Raw genomic sequence first — 23100 nt, 5'->3', positions numbered from 1 at the left:
AACAGTGTGTGTCAGTATGTGGAACTTGTGATGATGTATTTTACCTGAGTTCACTCTTAGTAACTTAGAAAATTGCTGATACAGGGGTAATTTGTTGTGTTTTGAATTCAAATATGTCCTTTAAAGGCAGCAGATAAAGATCTTGGGAAGGCAAAGGAAAATGAATCAATATTTCTACTCTTGGAAAAGCACAGAGACAACATCAGGTTGCTTTCTTACCAACCCAGAACCTTCAGGGAGACTCTGGGTCCAGAAAATAGCAGTTGAGCAGTAATGGTAATTACTACTTCTGTTTTAGTTTGGAGTAAAATTAGTTTTGCAGTTATAGGAAAAAACATTTATTTTAAATGGATATTAGTGATTTACAGTCTGTTGTCTGTTTGTTTGGTTACATTTTTTCTTTTCCTGATACCGTCTTTTTTTTGGTAGTAAATTGGAATTCCCTTATGAATAGACATTATTCCATTGAGGTTAGTAGTTCAGACATTTATACATAAGGAGATTTTCATCCTCTTTACTGTTCCTTTATAGCAAAGTTCAGTGTATGTGGAAATGGTGTTTTCTGAAGACTGACTGAGAATTGCAATAGGAGCTGCATTATATAGCTAAATGCTTTTTTTTATTATATTTTTTTTTTTAATGCCTGAATGCCTCATTCAGATTATCTTCTACTCGTCATCAAAAATTAAAAATTATAATATAAACTCTCTGGACCATAAACCCCTCTTTCCTCTACTTGCACAACAGCTAATGCAGAGAAGTCCTGGCTTGTGGCTTTTAGGCAATAAAGTGTGTGTAAAAAATAATAATACAATTAAATTCAGCTTTACAGCAAATAGATGATGTGCAGTCAACATCCGTGAGGAGGGGCTTTGTTAGAGACATGTTAGGTGAAATGGAAATTACTTTCATTTTATTAGAACTGTGTTTCTCTTGCCTTCACACTTTGCTTCCCATTTTGCTACTGCTGTTGAGGCAAAGCTAATGAAAAAGAACAAATGATAATATACAGTGGAGATCAGCAGAAATTGTAATCATTAGGCTTTGCCAAAATAAAAAGTACTGACCTATTACTGGAGCCTTCTTAGTCTATTCCTTTTTCTGCTGCCTGCCTTTGTATTAGTACTCTAGTTTTTGAAAAGTAGAAGGATGCTGATTTTTATACTACTTTTATAAATATTCACTTTTTTAAAATTTGCAAATATGCAAGTGAGGAATGCCACTGTGGATTAATTGTCCTTTACTGGTCTGATTTCTTTTGAATTACTGCGTGTCACACAAATTATTCTAGTCTGTCTAAATAAATACTGATTGTCCCCCAAAATGGATGGTACAAGGGCACACCATCCATGTTACTGTTAACAGAGTTCTTCACACAACAATGTGAATGTCATTCCAGTATTTCTCCCTTTCAAACTTGTTCCTCAGCAACGTGGGGGGCATCTTCAACTTCTTCATGGCAGAGTTCACACCCATTCCCAAAGTGAAGGCAGATACAAATCAATCTTTTTCTTAGAGTTAGGGTTTGAACCAAAAGCACTTCCCTGCTTTTGTGTAGCATGTCCTAAAATAAGGAGGATTTCAATTTATTGCATCTCTTCTGCATACTAATGCTTGATGTAGCACTGTCCCTTGATAAGCACATGTGCACTGTGCTTAGTTCATTGTCTAAAAGCAATGCTGGATATCAGAAGATTCTTATTTCTTGGTTCCATATAAAAACTGCCATTTTTCCATCCCTGCAAGCAGTGAATTCTGACATATAAGCTTTTTTGTTGCTTTGCTGTAGCAGTCTCAGTCTTGCTAGAAACACGTGGGATGCTGTTAGAAGGTGGGATCATCCACTGAGACCTCTCTCCAGTAGGAATTTGCTAGTGGTAATATACAGGATGGAAAAACTCAGATTCTGAACCACTGGCTCAGAGATAATCAGCAGGCAGATCAAAATCTTGCAGAATAAATTGGAGAAGAGCAGCAGTATGCTGAGCTGTTATCAAAAGCCACGGACCCTGAGTAAATGTTTCACAGGATAATGTCAGAGGCAAGGATCGTGTCACGTTTAAGAACATGTCCCAGTTGGCTTCTCTGCACCGTGAGTGCTGGATTTTAAATGCTTGCAGTTTTTTAAAGCATTTGCTATAAAAATTGGTGAGGAGGTTTTTGCTCATCCCATGATATTATGTTTGCCTTTTGTTGAACATATGCAGGGAAAGTAGGACTAGCTTGTCTTCCCTATTTGCATAGGAATTCTTCTGTGCTTGGGTTAGTTGTAGGTTCATATCTGTGGCAGTAAATTAACACCTGAGATCCTTGTTCTCCAGCTAAATTGCTTTTTAGCCCCCTTTTTGGCTTTACACTTGTGCTACTTTAATAGAGACATCTACTGTACAGGTACATTTAGTCTTATCTTAGCATTCTATTAAAATCCATATAGTTTTTGCCCCACACCTACAAAGAAACCAGATTAAATTTCCTAGAATCTAATTTTCTTTGGAGAGTTAGTGTGTGTGTTTATATCTCTGTGCATCGAGGGATATTTACTGCTGTGGTATGGCCTGCATATGGATCCTGGAAAAAATCTTCCCATTCTAGAAATCCTCTGTATATTTTCAGTGGTTTTCTTTTCTATTTGAGCATTATCCATGAAGAAGAAAATATTATGATTTTTTATAATATATATTTATTTTCTTACAGTAGTTGCAGGAGAAGAATGGGGAATTTTGGCTATTATATATTTTTACTTATCAATCCATTCTTATGAAGGTGATAAATCTCTTATGTTTTTGTTCTGAGTACACCATGGCTCAACAGGCAGCTCCCAAGTGGGATCAAACACAGGATGCTGTTCTTGTTGTCTCTATCCCTAAACTGAGGGAATAGTTGCTGAACCAACCCCAATAGTGTATCACCACTGGGTTCACAGCTTGTACCATCCATAAAAACCTGAAACAGTGTCAGGGAATGTTCAGGTTGGATATTAGGAAAAGTTTATTCACCCAGAGTGTGGCTGAGCACTGAATACCTCCCAAGGGATGTGGTCACAGCCCCAGGGCTGCCAGAGTTCAAGGGCAGTTTGGAAAACAGGCACGTGGTGGATTCTTGGGGCTCTCTGTGCAGGGTCAAGAGTTAGACTCGGCTTTTGTTGATCTCTTCCACTTGGGATATTCTGTGATTCTACCCCTGCCTGTGCATGGCTGGGAGGGCACTGTCAGGAGGCAGAGTGTGAAGGAGTGCAGAAAGAGGGGTTCCTACACCATTTCTGAAGGAAAGAGCAAATCCATCCCAAATCTGCCCCTTGTGAGGGAGGAGCCATCATGCAGAAGCCCAAGTTCTGCTCTTATCTGCAAAGGAAGGACAGAGGGAAGGACAGAGGGAAGGGCTCCTGCCCTCCAAGCTCCCCATGGCTGCAGGGCTGTGCTTGGGTTCCCTCCTGCAGTCTGCTCCATCAGGGTGTCAGCTCGGGTCTTGCTACCTATGGATTCTGCTGCATAAAATATTAAATATGTTTTAAATTGTCTGTTATAGTTCTGGGCAGATGAGAAATAACCTTGTAAACATTTTCCATTCATTTTTTATTTGTTATTGCTTTTGTTTTGCAGAAACATTCTTGTGGTTATAATCTTTCTTGTTGTGTTGGGGTTTTTTTATTAATTTTTCTATAATTTCTCTTCTTCATAGCATTCCCCAATGATTCTATGCACAGTAGTGTGTTGTAATGAAAATGTGCAATATTATATAGATCAGTATATGCAGTTTTCATTGATAATAATAATGATTAAATAATTCTTCTATTTTTCTAGCTCCCTAGATTTGAAATATTTTAAAATATTTTAAGTGTGCTCTTTGGATAGACTGTAAATATTTTTTAACGTAGAATGAAATACCTCCATAACATGTAAGCATAAATGTTTTCTAGTATAATATTAAAATAGAGATAAAAATAACCCTCACAGAACTATACAACAGAACTAAATTAAATCCCCAACATGAGCATGATCAGACATAAGGGTGAAATGTCAGGCCTGGTGTAACCCACTTCATTATGCCTTGTTTTCACAGCGCTCACACAACAGTGGATGATCTTAAACATGGTAATTGAATAATTATGACTCAGGATGTTCTGCCTTAGGGCACAGTTTCTGCTTTTCCTGATGTGGCAAATAATGTACTGTGTCATTTTGCATTAGGAAACACAGCAGCCAAGCTCTGTGCACTGGTGCAATTGTCTGCAGCACCAAGCTAAAGCACAGCCCTCCAAAATCACCTCTGTGGAAATCCAGATATTTAAGGAGACTTTCACATATACAAAGTCTGGCTGATGTCTGCAAAGTTTTGCATCATATAGCCTTGGGGTTTTTTAGCTGAAATAGCAACATGCCCACAAGTAATGCCCAGTTGTTTGAGGAGTTTGTGGCGAATTGGTGTGCAGGTTGGTTTGTTAATGTGGCTAAAAATTTGGCCTTTTATTAGAATTTCTATGAAACTGTTAAAAAAGCGTGCTGCATTGAGCCACATGTGTGTGTGTACATATATAGTACTATCACTGTTGATGTTTCTCTTAAATAAATGTTCTTTGAGAAATGCAGCTGAAGAGGATGGCCCACATTAGAGTGGTAGATAGATGCTTACACTTTGAAAAGTAAATATTATTTATGTCCAGGTGAAGTGGTGTTGAAGTCCTTTTTGCATGTAGTAAACTGCTTGATTCATCACAGCTTGACTTTTCTGCACTGCTGGGGAGTTTGCAGGTGGCAGCTGAGGTGACATGAGATGAGTTTGCTTCTGGACAAGGAGTGCCCCAGGAGAGAAAAATAAAAGAGCTGCTTTGTGCAGCTGAGTCACAACTACCATTCTGCAGTTTGTATGTTAAAGGGCCAAAATATTGTCTGGAAATACGAGATTAGCAAAAAAATCCCAGAGTAAATTCAGTAAACTGTGTGTCATCTCTCATGGCTGTGTCTTACTTCACATAATTTGTTTTTATTTTCTGCATAACAATTCATGTAATTCTTTGATGTACAGTAGGATCAGAAATATTTCTGAATGACTTCAAGCTATGTATAGAATTAGTAAAATCCTTGAAATTATGGCAATGATTCCTACACTAAATGTTTCTCATGATTTGTTACTAAAGCTAAATAGCATATTTCTCTTTTCAAAAATACTACTTTATCTAAATGTCAGCTTTGTATGAAGAATGAGATATTTCAGGGAAACTGCCCAATGAGTGGGTGAAAAATGGAATTGTTTTGGTTTGGGCCAGGTGAACATTGATCTCTGAAATGTTCAGAAGGTGCTACAATTCCAGGTAGCTCTCTGTTGTGTATTTTGACACTTTTTTCAGAAGAGGAAACTGGCTTACAGGTCTCTTGGCTTGCCCAGCAATCTGTAACCAACATGATTCTTCAGTTCACTTTCCAGCTGTATTAAAAAATCCTCTTCGCTCAGCTGTGAAAACCTAATATGCATTGGAATTAAATAGAATACATGAAATTTGGGACACCTATATGTATGTAAATTATTTGCATTCATTCTGTGTAAGCCTTACTTTGACTTGCTAAAAAAGGTCATGTTTTATATGTTCAAACTAGCTCAGTATCTGAAACAACCCCCTGTACATTGTGGGAAAGAATGCCAATATTCTGCCATCCTTTCCTACTTGTAGTTGCAGTAAATGCTGGTATAATTATTACATGTGCTGGTGTGGCTGCTTAAATAACTGCATTCAATAAACATGTTACATTAGATTGAATACAAGGAATTTTTAAATATTTTAGTTACTTCCAATCAAGCTATTTAGATATGCAATATAGGTAGTGGATGAAAATGTAAAGGCAGCATTTTTATTCTATGAGATTTGACTGTGTTTTGTCCACTCGTAAATACTGCAGTGTTCCGTTATGCAAATCCCTCTAACTAGTTAAATATTTTGTTGTATCAATGCTCAAGAGAGAGAGAATCAAACTTTAGAATAAAATCCACTTGTCTTCATGTTGTCTATGCATGACTGAAGGCAAAAATATTTTCAGACACAGAACTTCAAACTGAAAAACAAAGCAGAATTTCTCATTAAATGGGAACTAAACAAGGGGGACTTTTCATTGACAAGGTATGGAATGCCATTCTGGTTTAGCATAACTTGGCCTTGTCAGTCTGAGTGGTGTCAACTCTTATTCTCAGTGTGTTCTGCATTTCCTGTTTTCTGAAAACTATGAAGGACCTGATTAGGGAAGGACTGATCTCTGCTGTGTGTGTAAGTGGTTTAGAATGCAGGGACTTAATGGTAATAATTGAGATACTCAGCTGCAGTAAGCCTTGATTCATTGAATATAAATGAAGAAAAGAGGAGTAAGTAGCTCAAACTGTGTTTCAGCATCTGTGAATTCCAATCACTTTTCTGTTTCCTCTGGATTAATTCAGGTACAAACCATTCATTTCATGAGTACTAAACTGTATAACCTGTACTTTGGTAATCAAGCCAGAGTTTTTAAAATAAAACTACATTTTTAAATCCATGCTGGAGCATGTGTAAACTGATGTCAGAAATAATGGGTTTTCAAAAAGGGTCCTATTTCATTTTCAGCATAGGAAGAGCTGTGACAGACAAGAAGACAATTTAGAGTGTATATTTTAGAAATTTGGACTGTGATACCAACTGATATAAAAGAGAAAACACAAATAGTCCCAAATTGTTTTAATTGGCATAATCACTGCCTTTCTAAAATGTTGGTACAACCTAAGGGAGGATTTTTGGATGTGACTGGAACCAATTGCAAAGAAAATAATATGATAAACCACAATTTTCATTTATTGATTTTTATTGAAGCACCATTTATTGCACTTGAGTTTAAAAAACCGTGTTTAAGAATTGTTGACATCTTTTGCCTTTAAAGTTTCAGAAAATTAGGTCAAAATCTCCCTCCATCAAAAACTGAGAAACTCAGAAATGACTTTTGCCTGTAGGACAGGAATGAAAGCACGATATTAAAGGCCAGTGAAATATAACTGCAAGCAAACTCTTACTGTTGAAATCATAAGACTCATTCATCAGAATTTAAATGGAAGGGAATCAAAATGCTGATAAATTAGAAAACAAGGCAAATATTCCAATCCTCTTAAAAAAACATTAGTTTTCTAATAAGGCTGTATTCTTAAAATCACTTTGTAGGTGCAAGAGTATTCCTGTATGAAACCAAATTTATTAGTGCAGTTTGCCCACTTTTTGTGTTTGAGCATGGACAAAGCAGTAAATGTCAAACAGACACTTAGGAGATTTATATAGAGTGGATTTTTGTATTTGAATCATGGATGTTGGCAATTGTACCTTCATGCTAAAAATAGAAATTGTCAGAAAACAAAAATACTAGAACTTTTTCTAATTCCTCTGAGTATTCATGAAATGTTGAAGAAATTGCCTGTGGGGATAATATGATTCTTTGCATTTTGAACCAGATAGAAGTTTGAATAAATTAATATAAACAATCACCACGAATACCCAAATTATTTGTAGGGACCTGTCTGGAACTACTTACCCAAGTAAATTAGCTCCTGTGTACTGACTCTCAAAAACACCTGTATAGGACATGAAGGACAAGATGTGGTTAAAGTTACCTGTGTCTGTGTATTTTTTAATTTGGTAACAGTTTAATAATCCACTGAGTGGGACTGTTCAGTCTCCCTCTGCCTGTCATCAAAGTGTCTTTGCTGCTGGATTTTCATGTTGCTTTCTGCTAATACAAATATTAGTGTTGCACATAGGAAAAACCACAGCTGATGCTGGTCTTTCAGATCTGTATCCTGGCACTGCCTGCCTCTGTATGAGCTGGATTTTCCACACTGCTATGGACTGTGGGTGTAAGGAATTGTTTTACTGAGCAATCAAAGCAAGATTTCCTGCTGCATGAGAAGCTCCAAACCCCTTCTAACCTGGTGGAGGAAGAACATTCTTCAACATTCTTCTCCTGATGGCCTTAGCTGAGGGTTTGGGACCAACAGTGTAAAACATCCCCAGTCCAAATCCAAATAGTTTGTCTTAAGCAGTGAACACTGGTGGAGAAAGTTCTCCCCAGGTGCAGGGGAAACTGCAATGGGGGCATTATCCAGAAATCTTTTCTGTAGCACCTTTAATGGCTTCTGTAGTCACCTCATTTCTGTGTGACAGGGAAGGATCAGAGAATGCTTTCAGGTCATCACATCCCACCACTGCTCTTGTATTTCACACCTTTGTGGTCTTTCAGCTCACTGTCACTGACAGGAGCCTGATCTTTGCTTCACAGAAAGGAGCTGCCTCCTCTGCAGTGTCCCAGGCTTCCCTGCTCTCATTTGGCATTTTGAACCTGTGATAGAGCTAATGTTGAGTGGGATCCTTACCCAGATGAAAATAGAGAAGGTTTGCTGGTCATCAGTTAGAGGGGAGAGAGAACATGTGTTTCCATGCAGAGGTGAATGTCATCCTGAATTCATGTGTTTGTTAAAACACATCCTGAATTCATCTGTGTTTATTAAAACACATCTATTTAAATGAGAAAGTTCACATAATCAAGAAATCTCTTTTTCCACGTTAATAATCAGTCAACCACCACAGCCCCAAGTAAGAAAATCAAAACTCATGTTGAAGGGTTTGAGCATTACATTTTAGAATACTTCCCTCAATTCCAAATAAGTAGGGAAAATTAATTAGCCAAATCATCGTTGTCATGCTCTTTTTAAGGAGCTCCTGAGGGCAAGTCTTTACTTGGAATGAAGTGTGATAAATACAGGTCTGTGGAGGAAAATCATAGCAATGTGTGGCATCTTTAACTCATACATAATATCTTTGTTTTCTTTTGTCTCCAGTTAAGGACGTAACTTGCTTTTTTTTCTTAGTAAATAAATTTCAATTAATGAAATTCCAGCTGTCTCACATATTATGGTGGTGTAGATTTGAAAACATTTAGCAGATGCCCATATAAAAAAAAAACTTCACACATAGCAAGTTCCTTGACATTTTAAACTAATCCAGCTGGAAACAATAGCAGAAAACAAGTCCACACTGTTGAAAAATGTAGGGCTCTCTCTAATGCAGGTAAAAGATTCCTATGCAGAAAGGGACATACTGTTACAGAATATAAAAATGTCTGATGTTTTCAGTTTTGTAAGAGGAACATCATGAATATATTGTGTTGTATTCATTCTTTCTTTATACAAACTGCATATAAAAAGGAACCAATTAAGATTCCAGGTAAAAGATAATACTGTCTCTTAAGTTTTTGCTCCAACTAATCACTCCTAATATCACGTGAGAGTTTTTAAAAAGTAGCAGCCAGAAATTCTGATAATTTATTTGTCCCTAAGCATTTTAATCTGATACAATTATTTTAAAAAAACCCTTTAAGACTGCCATAAAAATCCTATTAGAAATTCACTACTTAAAATCCTACCAGCAAAGTCAAGCTTGGAAAGGAAGTAAAGGAATGGGAAAGATGACCTTGACTTGCCTAAAGCTTGCAGTATTTAATTTGGAAATGGGCCATATTAGAGGAAAGCAGGTAAAAATGATGTGCATGTAATTCCAATGTGCACAGAGACTATGTGGAGATACACTTTTGGAAGTCCCTCCTCATTCTGGTGAGCTAATCACTGCAATACATGTATTTAAAAATTCCTACTTTCATTTTCCTGTCTTAAAAAAAGGAAGGGTTTTAGGAGAAGAGGGAAACCAAATGATGTGTGGTAAAGTGTCTTTTTGTTCTTTTTGTTTCTTTCTTAGGATTTACTGTGGGTAGAAACAGTAAAGCTGGCTTTTCATCCTTGTTGTGCAAATTCCCCACTATGTAGTGCTAACACCAGGCCCATTTTCTGTCTGAATCTGTCTAAGCCTCTAAATAGCAATTTAAATGATGCACAGTGCTTGTGATCATATCCATAGCAAAGGGATGAATTCTTAATATAAAATGTTTTGTGAAGTAACATCTGTGTAAGGTCCTTCAGTGCTTTCCTGTGCTTCACTGTGATTTAAGTTATTGCACTGTCAGTGTCTTCAAATAACCATGGCAAATTCAAATTTAAAGTCTGTCAGTTGGAAGGCAAATTCTAACAATTTACTGATGGTGTTTTTACTTTAAGGTAGCTGTCCTGTGTCCTAACCACATCCAGCTACAATAGCATTCCACTCATCTATTTTAAGGATTTAACTGCAAAGGTAAATCACTGTGTAAGGTGGATGTATACAGAAGAGAGTCTGTAGAAAGACAGTGACTGCAGAATGGCTGAAAATATGTTGAGTACATTGCTTCCTGCAATGAGGATGAGGGTGTTGGATCAAAGCAAATGAAAGAAACTAAATGTATTTGGAGTGTTTGACCCAGCTGAAGTGGCTGTTCAGACAAGCCTTCCATTCCTGTGACACAAAAGTGCTGTGCTTCCCTCTGACTGTGTCATTGCCACAATCCTGTACTTGGCTGTCCTCTCTGTTGTAAATTAAAATAGATGAAAGCTGTCGAGCCAAGCCTGTGATAGAGGCTAATTTGATGTGATATAATTGATGAACTCTAAATCGTCCCACTTCTCTCTCTTGAAACATTCTGACTGGAGCTCAAAATGCCAGGGTGCTTTGATTTACACTCTGTCACTTTTATATTGAAAGTCTCAGTGTAGCAGGAGTGAGGGATTAACTTCTTCACATTATTTCTTTTTATCTGTAGTGTATGCACACACACAGGCTGGTGCAATCCCTTGTAGGGACAGTACCGGGAAAGTCAGATTTCCTTGTTAGCAGCTGGTTTGTGCACAAAATTATTAAAATTAATACAATACCAATCTGACTTCTGCTGCTACAGATAGCAGGTAGTCTCTTGGAATTAGTGTTATGCTTCTTATTTCAGAACTGAATTTTAAACTTTTTGGTGGGGTTAATGCTTGAAAACTCTCTATTTCTGAAATTCTGATATGACTGAAATATTTTAGGAGATTAGACAGGTTCTTATCCCTTTAGCTTGCCAGGTAGCAATTCAACTCTTAAAATAATTCTCCATAGAAATGTTACAAGTTTCAAACTTTCTGCTTGCAGCAGTTTCTTGATTTTTGTACTTTCCTGTTCAAGATATTTGAACTCAGAGCAAACTGTTTTGGTTCCTTGGTTTCTTGGTAAGGGATGCTCAGTGGACTTGATTTCTTAGTTCTCTAACAGGAGTGAAAAGCTTTTCCATCAGCTTATCCTGTTCAAATGTTCTTGAGCAACCCCATCAAAAGTGTAGCATCTCATGTCTGCTTAATCAGTTGTTTCAAACAGAAGCAATGTGAACAAAGGAGAGCTGCTTTAATTCACATTATCACTCTGATCAAACAGCAGAACTGCATCAGTTTCTGAGCCTCTTGCTCCCCTGCACAACGTGAGCTGGCTGTGCCCATTCCCCCCAGCAGTGCGTGCCAAATTCTTGCTGACCCAAATGTTCCACGTATGGTGAGCAAATCTGTGAAGTTTGGAATATTGCTTTGGCTAGCACCCAGATTTCAGATGAGTATCCTAGTTTTGTGTTGATTAGCCAAACCCCTTCTCACTGAAAATGCCAGGTGAATGGGATGTGTTATAAGGAATTTCTGCACATTCAGAGTGACCAGACTTTTTTCTGATCTTGGCTATCACTTAAAACTGTGTCTTTGCTAATGATTTGTAATTGAATGGCTTCTGTGAAAAATACTGGGTGGTAAAACTTCTACTGGATGCAGGGGTTGAGCTAAAAATGAGGGTCATTTTTAATGAAACCTGATAACACAGGGTGAAAATGTGTAAGGTTTGTATAGATGGCCTTTACTCAGCCAAGACAGCAGCACTGCAGTGTTCATCTCCTTTCCCTGGGATTCATGTGGGTCAGGGCATTTCCAGGCTGAAACAGGCAGGAGCACTGGTCAAGGTACCTCTTCTTGCTCCCCTTTGCAAGGCAGTGACAATGATGGTTATTTGCTAAATACTCCAAAGATTAAAGCTTGAAAGCCTTTAAAGGCATCAGTCAGTCATGGTACATCACCAGTTTAGCTTCCTTAATGGTAAAGTCATTTGTGCTTTAAGGAGCTTCTAAAGGATCACTTTAGGATAGTTCTATGATTGCCAGTGGTGCTGCACTTAAAAAGTTTAATGTACATTGTCACTTTATCTATGTACCAGTAATCTCAAATAATAGATGGTTTTAAAGAATTAGAGGCAGTAATAAAGCAAACTTCACCTTTGCTGGAGCACAGCCCAGTTTTCCTACTCAGTATTATTATTTCTTTTCTAATTTTTGTACATGTTATGGTTTCATTAAAAAATAAAGAAAAATAAATGTAAGCCTTGAATTCAATGTCATCTGGAAAGAAAATCTGAATATTTTGATCACCTGAAGGGACTGTGGGGCCTGGGATCCAGGTACATTTCAGACACTTCAGCTTTTTATAAATTGGCCTAGCTCCAATTCAGTCATTCTAATTTGGACTGCAACTTTTCACATCAGTTCACAGAAGAAACAAATCCAAAGTCTACCCTTTTTGTGTCATGTAGGTTAAAAATGCATTGACAATGTTTGCAAATTAAGATATACATTTCCTGCACTTTAGCTTCTCTTTGAAGTAATAGTACGTACACTGTTTTTTTTCTGACTTTCTCTGTGCTGGGAAACAGACTACTTTAAAAAGTGCTTTAGTTAGGGCCTCTTTAAAAAAGTTCTTAAGTACCCACAGTGAAAATGAGGTACAATTTCAAGCGTTAAAGTACAAAAATGGGTAGGAGAACACTTACTAAATATTTTCAGATTTCAAAAACTGGTTACATTTATTTTAGAATATGTAGATAATTGATTCCAGATGATGATTCCAGAGCCTGTCAGGGTTCCAAGATTTCAGGAATGACAAGAGATAATTCCTATCTAAGAAAAGAAGAGGGCAAAGAAAGGACTGGACAATTAGGCACCAACCAGGTTATCATTAATTCTTAGGAAAGTATTGGGATAAACGATTTTTACATGATCTATAAGAATGTAGAAAAAAGCTAAGTGAGCCATTTGATGTTATTTTTTTCAAGCACAAGTTGTGTGAAGCCAAACCCAATTTCTTGATACAACAGATTAACAGGCCTTTTAGACAAATAGGAAGTGAATGTCAAAGTGTATTCTTGAAGCTGTTGGATGTAAGTTGTTCATTGTAATAAGGGAAAGGTGCATTGAGTGGGCTTCTGCAGGGATCTGATTCTGATGTTGATTTAAGAGACAGAAGGGAGCACTGAAGATGGGGGCAGGAGTGGTGAGATAACATTTACATACCCACGTTTGTTTTCAGTTGAGAAGGTTGAATGGAAACTCCAGATTTATAAAGAACTCCTGTAAAGCACACAAGAGTTTTGGGAGAGGTTTCTCCTCACTTGCAGGCAGAGAACTGTCTCCACTGCAGACAATACAAGAAACAATTGGCTTAAATTTCAGCATGGAGATTTAATTTCAGTGCCCTGAACTTCTGGAGGGACTGTGGAACCTCTACCACTGTGGCCTTTTTAAAAAGCATACATCTGCCAGAAGAATCATGATCACACTGCCCTTGTGTCAGACCAAGGCACAGGGGTGGACCCAGTGATCTCATGGGCTACCATTTAAACTCAGTTTCCTTTATTAGAACATGTTTGCTATCTTTAAAGCAATTTGAATTACTTTAGGAAGAGCTGGGACTTGCCAGCTTGACATCTGTTGTTGAAGATAAGTCACTAAAGCTGGTTTTTAACAGTTATGGTAATGATGGATAATATTCACAGTGCCTCGTGTCAAAAGGCCATAGCTTAACAACGTTGGTAGGAAAGGCTGATTTTTTTATTTGAAAGAAGTTTCACACTGTGACTGTTTCACTCATAAAAATGGTAGTTATGTTTTTAAAAGTTCTTTAGAAGACATTTTGAAATCATTATTTATGTTGCACCATTGTAGATGACAGAGTTCCAAGGGATAGTTTACACCATAGGATACTTGACTGTTTCATATTCTGAAATAATTTTAAGACATATTTTAGTATATTCACTTATAAACAACTGTCCTTAAGCAAATACAGAATGTCTTCTGTGGAAGCATTTCTACATCTATAATTAGTTGATCTGGCTCTTTTCTATGTACACAGAATTACTTTGCAGAACAAGCATTTTTAGAAATATTCTGTCAACTGAAAATCATTGTGCTACCTAACAGCAAAATATTCAACAGTTTGCTGAAAGGATTTTTTAACCCCACTCGATTAAGGATAAGAGCACAACTCTGGGATTAGCAAGGACTACTGAAAGACTTACGTACCTCTTTAGGAAACTTTAAAATGTTCGTGGTTACAGATCTGTGTAAATGTGCAACATGGATTCACTGTCATCCAAGTGAGAGATAATGGGATTAGGTCTTGTTCAGCACTTCTTAAATTTTAAAGCAGGAAATTGAATTTTGAGTTTATTATTGATTCTTAGCACCCAAAAAATCTCCCCATGCCAAAATATTCTTTAGGGAAAAAAGACGAAGGATCAAACACAACTTTGTTGTAACATGATCCCCCATAAATTACTGGCAAATGAGCATCACCCAGAGTTCCACTTTCAGTGTTCTAGAGATGGGAATTCTATTCCAATATCAAAAAGTTCCAAAAGCTGAAGTCACAGCAGATTCACATTTTGCTCTTTGCTTGCTAATGTGCAATACATTAAATATCTGTTCCTTGGATCTAGCAACAAAATGACCTTTTCAGGGCTCATCTTTTTTTCTCATTTTTGATTTGTTCAAGGGAAATTGCAGACGACTGGTATTTGGTTTCCAAAAGGGATACATAAAAACTTGACCTTTTGGAACTGTTATTTTTTGGGGATGTGTACACTGTATTTTAAGTATGTCTTAGCTGTTGTTTGCTGGACTATGTCTAGTTTAAATAACCCTTCATTTTATTCAGTATAAAGCTAGGACAAAAAGTATAACTCCTCTCATTTTTTTCCCATGACAGACCTTTGCACACGCCTCAGAGCACCTGTTCTTCAGGCAATTTTCAAAGAAAGTGCCATGGAACAGGCCCTGGTATCTCAGGAAGTTTCCACAGACTCTATTTTGCAGTGCAAATAGCACGTTATACTATGCCCATCATTGTAATATCTCATTGCCTACCTGAATGCACTCTTGTGTCAGGGCACTTTCCACTTAGCACGGTGGGAAATGAGGCAGAGGGAAATGATTGTTTAGGAAGTTCATGATGGAGGGAATGACTGAGTTCAGATTGTCAGACTGCTGTCAGAACTATAGCTATTCCTGCTGCTTGGTTTCTCCTAGCTTTTATCCATCTCTTAAAATCACTGTACCTCATGCAGTCATGGAATGGTGAGCTTATTTCACCTAAAACCCAGCAAAAAAGTTTAATGATAGCGATCTGCCTTTCCAATGAAAGCAGCTGATTTGGAAATTAACCAAGTCAAATAGTTTATTCTACATGGAAATGAGAAATTGCTCTCTTTTCCAGCCATATAAATAGCCAATTTAATCTGAAGAGATTTTCAACACCAAGAGTTACAATGAGAAAATTTACAGAGAAGGCAAGCTTTGCCTTGTGCAAGTTAAAATGAATGATCAGAACTTCATTAAAATATCACTATATATAATTCAGTTTGAAAATGAGAACTTAAGATTTGGGAAGAGAATTAAATTATGTTTCTAACTAAAATGTGTGTAAGTCCATGTAAGTTACTTCTGTTGATTGGAGGTGGCAGTAAAAACCCTCAAGAATATTCAGTTAATGGGTAAATTGCATTGTTTAGAGAGGCTCTGGTTTTGCAGGGCTGTCCATTTACATACAGTCTTAATTTTTTCAAGTCTTGGAGCTTGTCAAATGCAGTGTGATCAGGAAATCGTCTGTGCAGCTCTGTGAAGTTTTGACATTTTTTTCTCCTTGCAAATACTTTTCCTATAAAACTCGGATTGAATGCGTGGCTTTGTTAACGCTTCTGTTGTAGCCTTTGGATGTTACTCACATCAGCAGCTGACAGTACAGAAGCAGCAAAGGAGGTGACCAAGTTGTAACTGCAGACAAGTCAGAGCTGCAGGATGAATAAGCAGAACAGGAATTTCAAATTAGACATTTGGAAAATCCTTGTCACTAGGAAGGTTGTGCAGCACTGAACTAGACAGTTTTCAGAGAGTTGCAGAATTAGCATTTTCCTGGTTTTCAGTTCCCACCTTGACAAAAGTCATACATGTCCTGGTACCACGTTGATAGTGATGTGATCTAGGAAGAAAAACAAACCCATCTAAGATGTGAAGGAGGAAAAACGAAAAAAAAAAACCTAAGCAGTTGTTGCTGTTAAAATTATAGAACACTTTTTTCCTGCCATAGCCTTATTTCTGGAGCAGTGTACTGGGACCTCCTGGCTCTGTTTGGCAGTCAGAAGCCTCCTGAACATTTTTTCTGGTGTTTGCCACCTCTTTCTCTACCCCAGTGTCCAGCTCCCCGTGATCCTGGACATGCACACTGGTCAGTGCACCCTTCATGGTTCACTCCGTGGGCTACAGGAGCTCGTCAGAGGCGCCAAACAGCAACAGAAAGATCTCTGAAAGGAATGCTCTGCTCATGCTATTATGGCACTAAAATGGCCTCATCCTTTTCTCCTAACCTATCAGTCTCTCAAGAATGTCTGCTACTGTATAACAAAGAGAAAGCACCCCTGTCCTAGCTCCTAACAACTCATGCACTTTATTAGATTTTTTTCCAATTAGGGCTTTTCCAGGGCAGTTATGTTGGAAGGTGAACAGCACAGAAAAGCAGTGCTAGTCAGAGAATAGCATCCAATTCCACATGAGAGAGCAAGTCTTAAAGAGGAAAAAAAAAACTAAAAAGAAGCAAACTGGTAACATTTCCTAAAATACAAAAGACTTGAAACATGTCAGCCTGAGCTTGCTGAAATATTGTACTCTGTTAATGTTAACTCACTGTAATATGTATTTTGCATTGAATGTTTTATTGTACATGAATACAATATAGGCATTAAAATATTTTGAAAGTGATGTTATCAACCAAGAGAAAAAATATCAAAACATTTCTACTTTAGTCAGAACTTTGCAACAAATACATTTCCTTATTATAGTGCATACAAGATGCCATGGAACATTTTAATTTACTCCAAACTGCATTGATCAGAGGAGTAGTATCCCCCATGAGAATTTTTTTCATCAATGGTAAAATTGAATTGCATTCCCAGGCAACTGCTTTCTTGAGATAAACTTCTAGATGGGAAAGCAGATCCCATTTCAAAACCTTTATTTCACTAGGACACCAAAACTCAAAATTATCATAATCTACAGTCTAGGATGTTTATGTGGTCATGCAGAATCAGCTGAGATTTCCATGATAGGCAAATTCTTATGCCAAAATGGCTGGGGTTTGAAAAAATGTTTTAAAATTATGTGGGTGTTGAGTGAGAAATTGACCTAATTTATAGTGCCCTAGCATCTTACTCTTTTTCACTGAAGACAGCTATAATTCTATATTTTATATGAAAATTCTTCAGTAGGATAAAAATTAATACCTTGGAATTGCTGCAAAATAATAATCTTGTCAATAATCTTGTACTTAATGAGATTTAAAATTGTGATAGAACTTGAAACTGGTTGTCTGCTCAGTCAAATATAAATACTCATTGAATTTCTCAACCCTATACTGAGAAAATGATATTTTTAATTTCCATACTTTAAAGAGAATATTTAGAGATGTGCTTGCATTCTGAATGCTATAGATTAAATTTGTGATAAAATATTCAAATATCACATGTTAATACTATGTGCTTATCTGATGTCTCCAAGTGAATATCCCTAATTACTGGAAAAGTGTGGGTTTGTTTGGTTTTTTTTTTTAATTCAGGAAATTATTTGGACATGAGTATATAAAAGTAACAGCATTGTAGTTTCACTTTCCACTATCCCATGTTTATTCTGCCTCAGTTGTGATGAAATCTGTGGGGGGAATTTGTTGTTTTGTGGGGGTTTTTTTAATTTCTTTGCTGAGAAGGTAAGGAAGAGCTTTTTCTCTCCTCATGAAATGCATGTTCAGAGAGTTTCCATGTTCTTTGCCCTGTGGGTGAGGTACAGGAATTCTCCATAACTGGAAGTTCTAGAACTTTGCCCCAATATTGGTACATGGACAGTTGCAGATCGTGGAAGGCAGTGACTTTTCCATCCTCAAAATGATTTTAAACATCACAATATCTTCCTGTATTTCTCCTCATTGCATCTCCTTTCCTATCCTGCACCTTTCAGAGAGCTGTAAAAAGATGAAGGGAAAGCAGCAATGTTTTGAGGGAAGCACTTTGATGGGCAAGTGTTCTGCTGCCAAAATCAGCAGCGCTTTATGAGCAACCAAACATTTTAAAGTTTTCATTCTTGCTTACAGAGCTAATTAAGAATCTTTGTAGCACTCTTTTCAAATGGCAGACTATCAAAATTACAGTGACTGTCTTGTGAATGAAAAGGTTTTGCTGAATGCCTGACCAGGAGAAAACAGGAAGAAACCTACTGGCCTTAAAAACCAGAGAACATATCAAAATACATTTATTTATCATCTGCATTAAATAAATCTTTTAAAGGGTAGTATGTGCATATGGAGCATAGGTTGTTCTGTTAATTCAAGTATTTTCCCCAAGCTATTCAATTTGCTTAAAACACTGTTTGGTTTCCCATTAAAAAGTAAGCACTTGCCACTAGCTCTGCAGACTTAGAATACTGTAATGAGTTCCATGTGGCAGGACTGTTCTAGTAACACTGTTTTCTTTAATTTTTGTTATTTTAAGAGGAAAAGGAGGCACATATAGTAATTTTAGGATGTAGTGACTCAGTATTTTATACTTTATGTTTATGTATTTTATACTTTTATGTTTTTGCTAAATTGTTGTAGGACTGGAGGGTCATAGTAAAATCTATTAGTAAATTGCATTGATGCAAATCAATCAATGCTTATGTAAATCCTAGACAGAGATGACCAGTTTCAGGTTGAAGTAAAGGGTTAAAAACATAATTCTTAACCATCTAGATATTCATACTTGGCTTTTATTTATTCTCAATATAAAATGTGCAGTTTTGCCCACAGACATATTGATGGCCCTCTTGGTGTGATATACTGGGAGCCCATTTGTGCAGGTGCTTGCTGACAAAAACATGGCATGGCTATAAAATCCAGCCTTGGGAAGGGACTGGCTGTGCACTGACAGGCAACTGCTGTGTTCTGATTTTAATGTTACAAGCATGTCTTTAAATTTCTATGGAAAATCTTAAAATGCAAGTCGAGGCAAAATGCATAAGAAGCACTACAAAATGAGTTTGTTGCTTTGTAACAGATCTTAAATCAACAGTGTTTATTAGTAAGCTGCCAGCAAATATTTGCTTGCATACCTTTTATTATTTCAAAGGCTTTTATGAGCAGTATGTCACAGTGCTAGTGTCATTTACATTCAGATACCACTTTCTAATGTTTTAAGCTTTCCAGAGATAACAGGGAGAAAAATGTTAGGAAAATGAAACAGATCTTCTCTAATAAATCATTTTTGCAAGTGTTTTGTCTCTTCAAGATGCTGTGACATCCTGTTCAGCTGAAGGAACACACCACTTGAATTGCACGACTCATTCACCTTAAATATTTAATAATGCTTTCATTAGTTGCACTGAACCAGTGGAGTAAGATCTGTAATATCTACTGCTGGTCATCATTTTTATTCATTGTGGTTTAATAAGCATTATAATTACAGACTGAGGAAGAAATATGAGTTAACTCTGTGGTTTTACTTGGGACTTCTGTGCACACTGGTATGATTGGAAGGGATTATACAAGCTCTGTGAGCATAGCTGAGTGTATTCTAATATAGTGGTGCAGAGTTCCCAATCCTGACACATTATTCTTCATATGAAAGTAACGGCAGGAGAGATCCTGCATAAAATTGAGTCCTGACACTATTAACTCCATCTGGCTTAGTTATGAAATATGAAAATTTGAAGGCCAAGTGGACTTGTTTTTGGCAGGGGTTGTAATGCATGCATTATCAGTGGAATTAGACTTCAACTATTTTTACCAACCATTTCCTATATTTGCTTGCAACTTACACAAATAGCAAAGTTATTTAGAGAGAACAGTCAGTTAGGGAAGCTTTAATTTGGAAAGTTTGTCAGAGTTCAAGCTAAAAGGCCATTTGTAGGCATCATAACCTTCTGTGCTCATTTCTCGAGTAAATATAGATGGTGATGATTATGATTTAATATGACTTTCTCACTTCGATATCACAAATATCACTGTGTGCATGCTGTTTGCATTCTTATGTTTTAATGGGAGGTATAGTAGGGCAGACTGATATCTGGTGCATTTTTTAATGTTTTGTTCAAACGTCATTTTTTCCTCATCAGCAACTTATGCGGGAGCGACAGCAGATGGCCAGCCGCCCCTTTGCTTCTGTCGATGTAGCACTGGAAGTAGGAGCTGAGCAAACAGACTTTCTACGAGGGCCATTAGAGGTAGGAACAGTGGTGCTGACAAGGGACCATTGTGATTTGCATATTTATATTGCCAGTCTCATCTGCATCTGCTTCTGAAACCAAGCAGCATCTGATTACCTGGAGCTGACAAGTCTCAGCTATGTGTGTTTTGTCATTTCCAAGGCACAGAGTTTTAATCTCATGACACAAGCTGTAGCAAAAGCCGCTGGAGAATCCATTAGCCTGGGCTGGGGTGACAGTCAGCTCACCTGGCAGTCCTGTTGTGATGGATGTGAGCTGAAGGAATGCAGGACTCGGGCATTAAGGAGGCAGCAAATGTCATGCTCAGTCCTTCAAGTACACAGTGCCATCTAGTTAACATCTATCTTAATTAACAGACATTACAGCAAACAAACAAACTAACTAAAGCACCTTAGAGTAAAAAGTCAGTGGTTTTTTATACACAGAGGTTTAAAGCATCCAGACTGTACTGCATGGTTGTGTTTGTAGGAGATGGCTACGTTACTGCACTCTTTTACTGCAATTGCAGTGCATTGGAAAAGAAATAGTAATATGCAAAGCAAGATGATATTGGAATGGGGTAATAATGCATGAAATGGATTCTAGAAGTTTCACCTGAAAATAGGGGGAAAATTACAATGTTTGGATAATAATGAATATCTAATCTAGGTTCAGCTTTTGGGAGGTGATCCTTTACTCCTTTAACTTTATTTACAATATTTTGTTTACAGTTATTACTTCACCCTATTTATGGTGGGACCTGGGAATGAGGTGTGCTAGCTCTGAAATCTTTCAAGATTGTACTCTTCATTGCTACCAATTCTTATTAAATTCAAACCTTCTCTTTCTTTTCTCAATAACCAATCTCAATGGAAGATTCAATGCAATCTATCAAACCTCCAAGGTTCATGGAGAATGAGCAATGTGGAAAACAAAAGCATAGCAAAAGGAAAAGGTTCTGCTCTTGAGTACTTATCAAAGTGAGGTGCTCTGTCCTGCTATTGAACAGGAAGTCACCCCAATTGTTCTTACTGTCACAATTTAAATATTTGGAACAGATGGTGAGTAAAAATGACATATCTCTTTGAAGAAGCAGTGTTATTTGCTGACCTGATAGTATACCCCTCTCATTCTTCGCCAAAACCATCTTCCTTCTGTCTCCTCTTATCTTGGAACTGGAGACCTCTTCAGCTCCTCAGGCTGAGGATATATTGCACTTAAAAGTTAAAGTTAAAAGTTTCTTTTTTTTTTTTTTGCAATTTGATTTCATTGTCTCTGCACTGGTATCTGAGAAGATTTTTTTCTGTTTTCTTTTCAAATGGAGGCAGTGAGTGGACGATGAGGCATCTACATTCTAATTTTGTACATACTGATTATTTAATTAAACTTTAGAAGCAAACATCACAACTTAATTGCTACATTTTCTTTCTTGTGTCTTTTATATAGCACTAAAAGAGGTAGATCCTAAAATATTTTAATTATATTTTACAGTTTTTATTACATTCTTTTTTTCCTTGCCAAGCGTTTTCTAACAATTGTTTAGAACTCAGCATCCACAGTGGTTTTTTCTTAATTAATGCATAGTTATACACAGAATGAAGTCCATTCAAGATTTCCTTGGAATTATAATACTCTGATCTATATCCAAAAAAAGCATTGTGCTGAGGATTAAATGAATATAAGTATTGATTGTCCTTTCGTATATATTCTGTAAAAATGAAGGGACTGTATGAAGCTTCTTTGTGAAAAGACACGAAAAGTTTTAGTTGACATTTGTTCATATTCTGGTCTTTTGGACTGAGGCCAATCCAGGTTACACATTTTCAGGATGTAAACTTCATTTTTTTTATTAATTTAGAATCATTAAACTGCTTTAGTAATTTTGTCATGTCTGATGCACATTGAGAGGCTTAAAGCTAAAGATGTTTTGTGAAAAAATGAGAATATACAGTAACTTCAGAATGTTCTGCTGGCATTGCAGAGATCTTGCCCTGATATACCAGGGGTTCAATTTTGATGATGGTGCACTGCATTCCCTCTCCTCACACTTTAATTGACATCGTGTGTTACTCCCTGGTCCTTTGGACATTGTTGTTATACTTTTATTGACGCTGTAATAACTCTGACACTTCCAGTGACACCACATTGATCCCTGGGCCCTTTGGGCACTGTGCAATGTCACTGAACTCTTGCAGACTTTGCTGCAAGTCCCCCATTCAGCTGCACAATAAAGCTGCTGTTCATTGATGTCACCTGCCTCACGTGGTGGAGGTTTTGTGCAGCTCGTGTTCTACATTAATGCTGATGCTCTGGTACATGGCAGTACTCATATGACTGCACATGGTAATGCCAGGCTGCTCTTTGGTTAATATTTTACATTTATTTGTAAATATGCATAGCAGCTGTTTCACTGTAGAGGTTTAGTTTGCAGTAGCAAGGCATTTTTTACCCAGTGTTCAGAAAAGATTAAAAAAAACCCCAAGAGTATAAATACTGTACTTGAAATGGCTGCTTAGTTTAGATACTTACAATATAACTGATAATATTTGGGCCTATTTTCAGTTAGCAGCAATTTGCAACAGATTAAAATAAAATCCTGAAAACACTAGAGAGGAGAGTTGCA

At 37.1% G+C, this 23100-nt stretch overlaps 1 protein-coding gene across 3 annotated transcripts in view; it reads left to right on the top strand.

The window, feature by feature from the left end:
* ATRNL1 (attractin like 1) overlaps positions 1–23100 on the top strand; it is a 435468-nt gene that overhangs the window by 297986 nt on the left and 114382 nt on the right. For 2 of the 3 annotated variants that reach the window (XM_033066084.2, XM_033066086.2), the window contains exon 27: positions 20388–20495. The exons of the other annotated variant lie outside the window; for it this stretch is intronic. In XM_033066084.2, coding sequence (XP_032921975.1) covers positions 20388–20495 — 108 coding nt within the window. The remainder of the gene's footprint in view (positions 1–20387; positions 20496–23100) is intronic. 3 annotated transcript variants of the gene reach the window in all.

Source organism: Catharus ustulatus, chromosome 8 (genome assembly GCF_009819885.2).
Source record: "Catharus ustulatus isolate bCatUst1 chromosome 8, bCatUst1.pri.v2, whole genome shotgun sequence".
NCBI lineage: Eukaryota > Metazoa > Chordata > Aves > Passeriformes > Turdidae > Catharus > Catharus ustulatus.
Note: the sequence above shows the minus strand (reverse complement) of the source record. Positions and strands in the feature narration are given on the sequence as shown.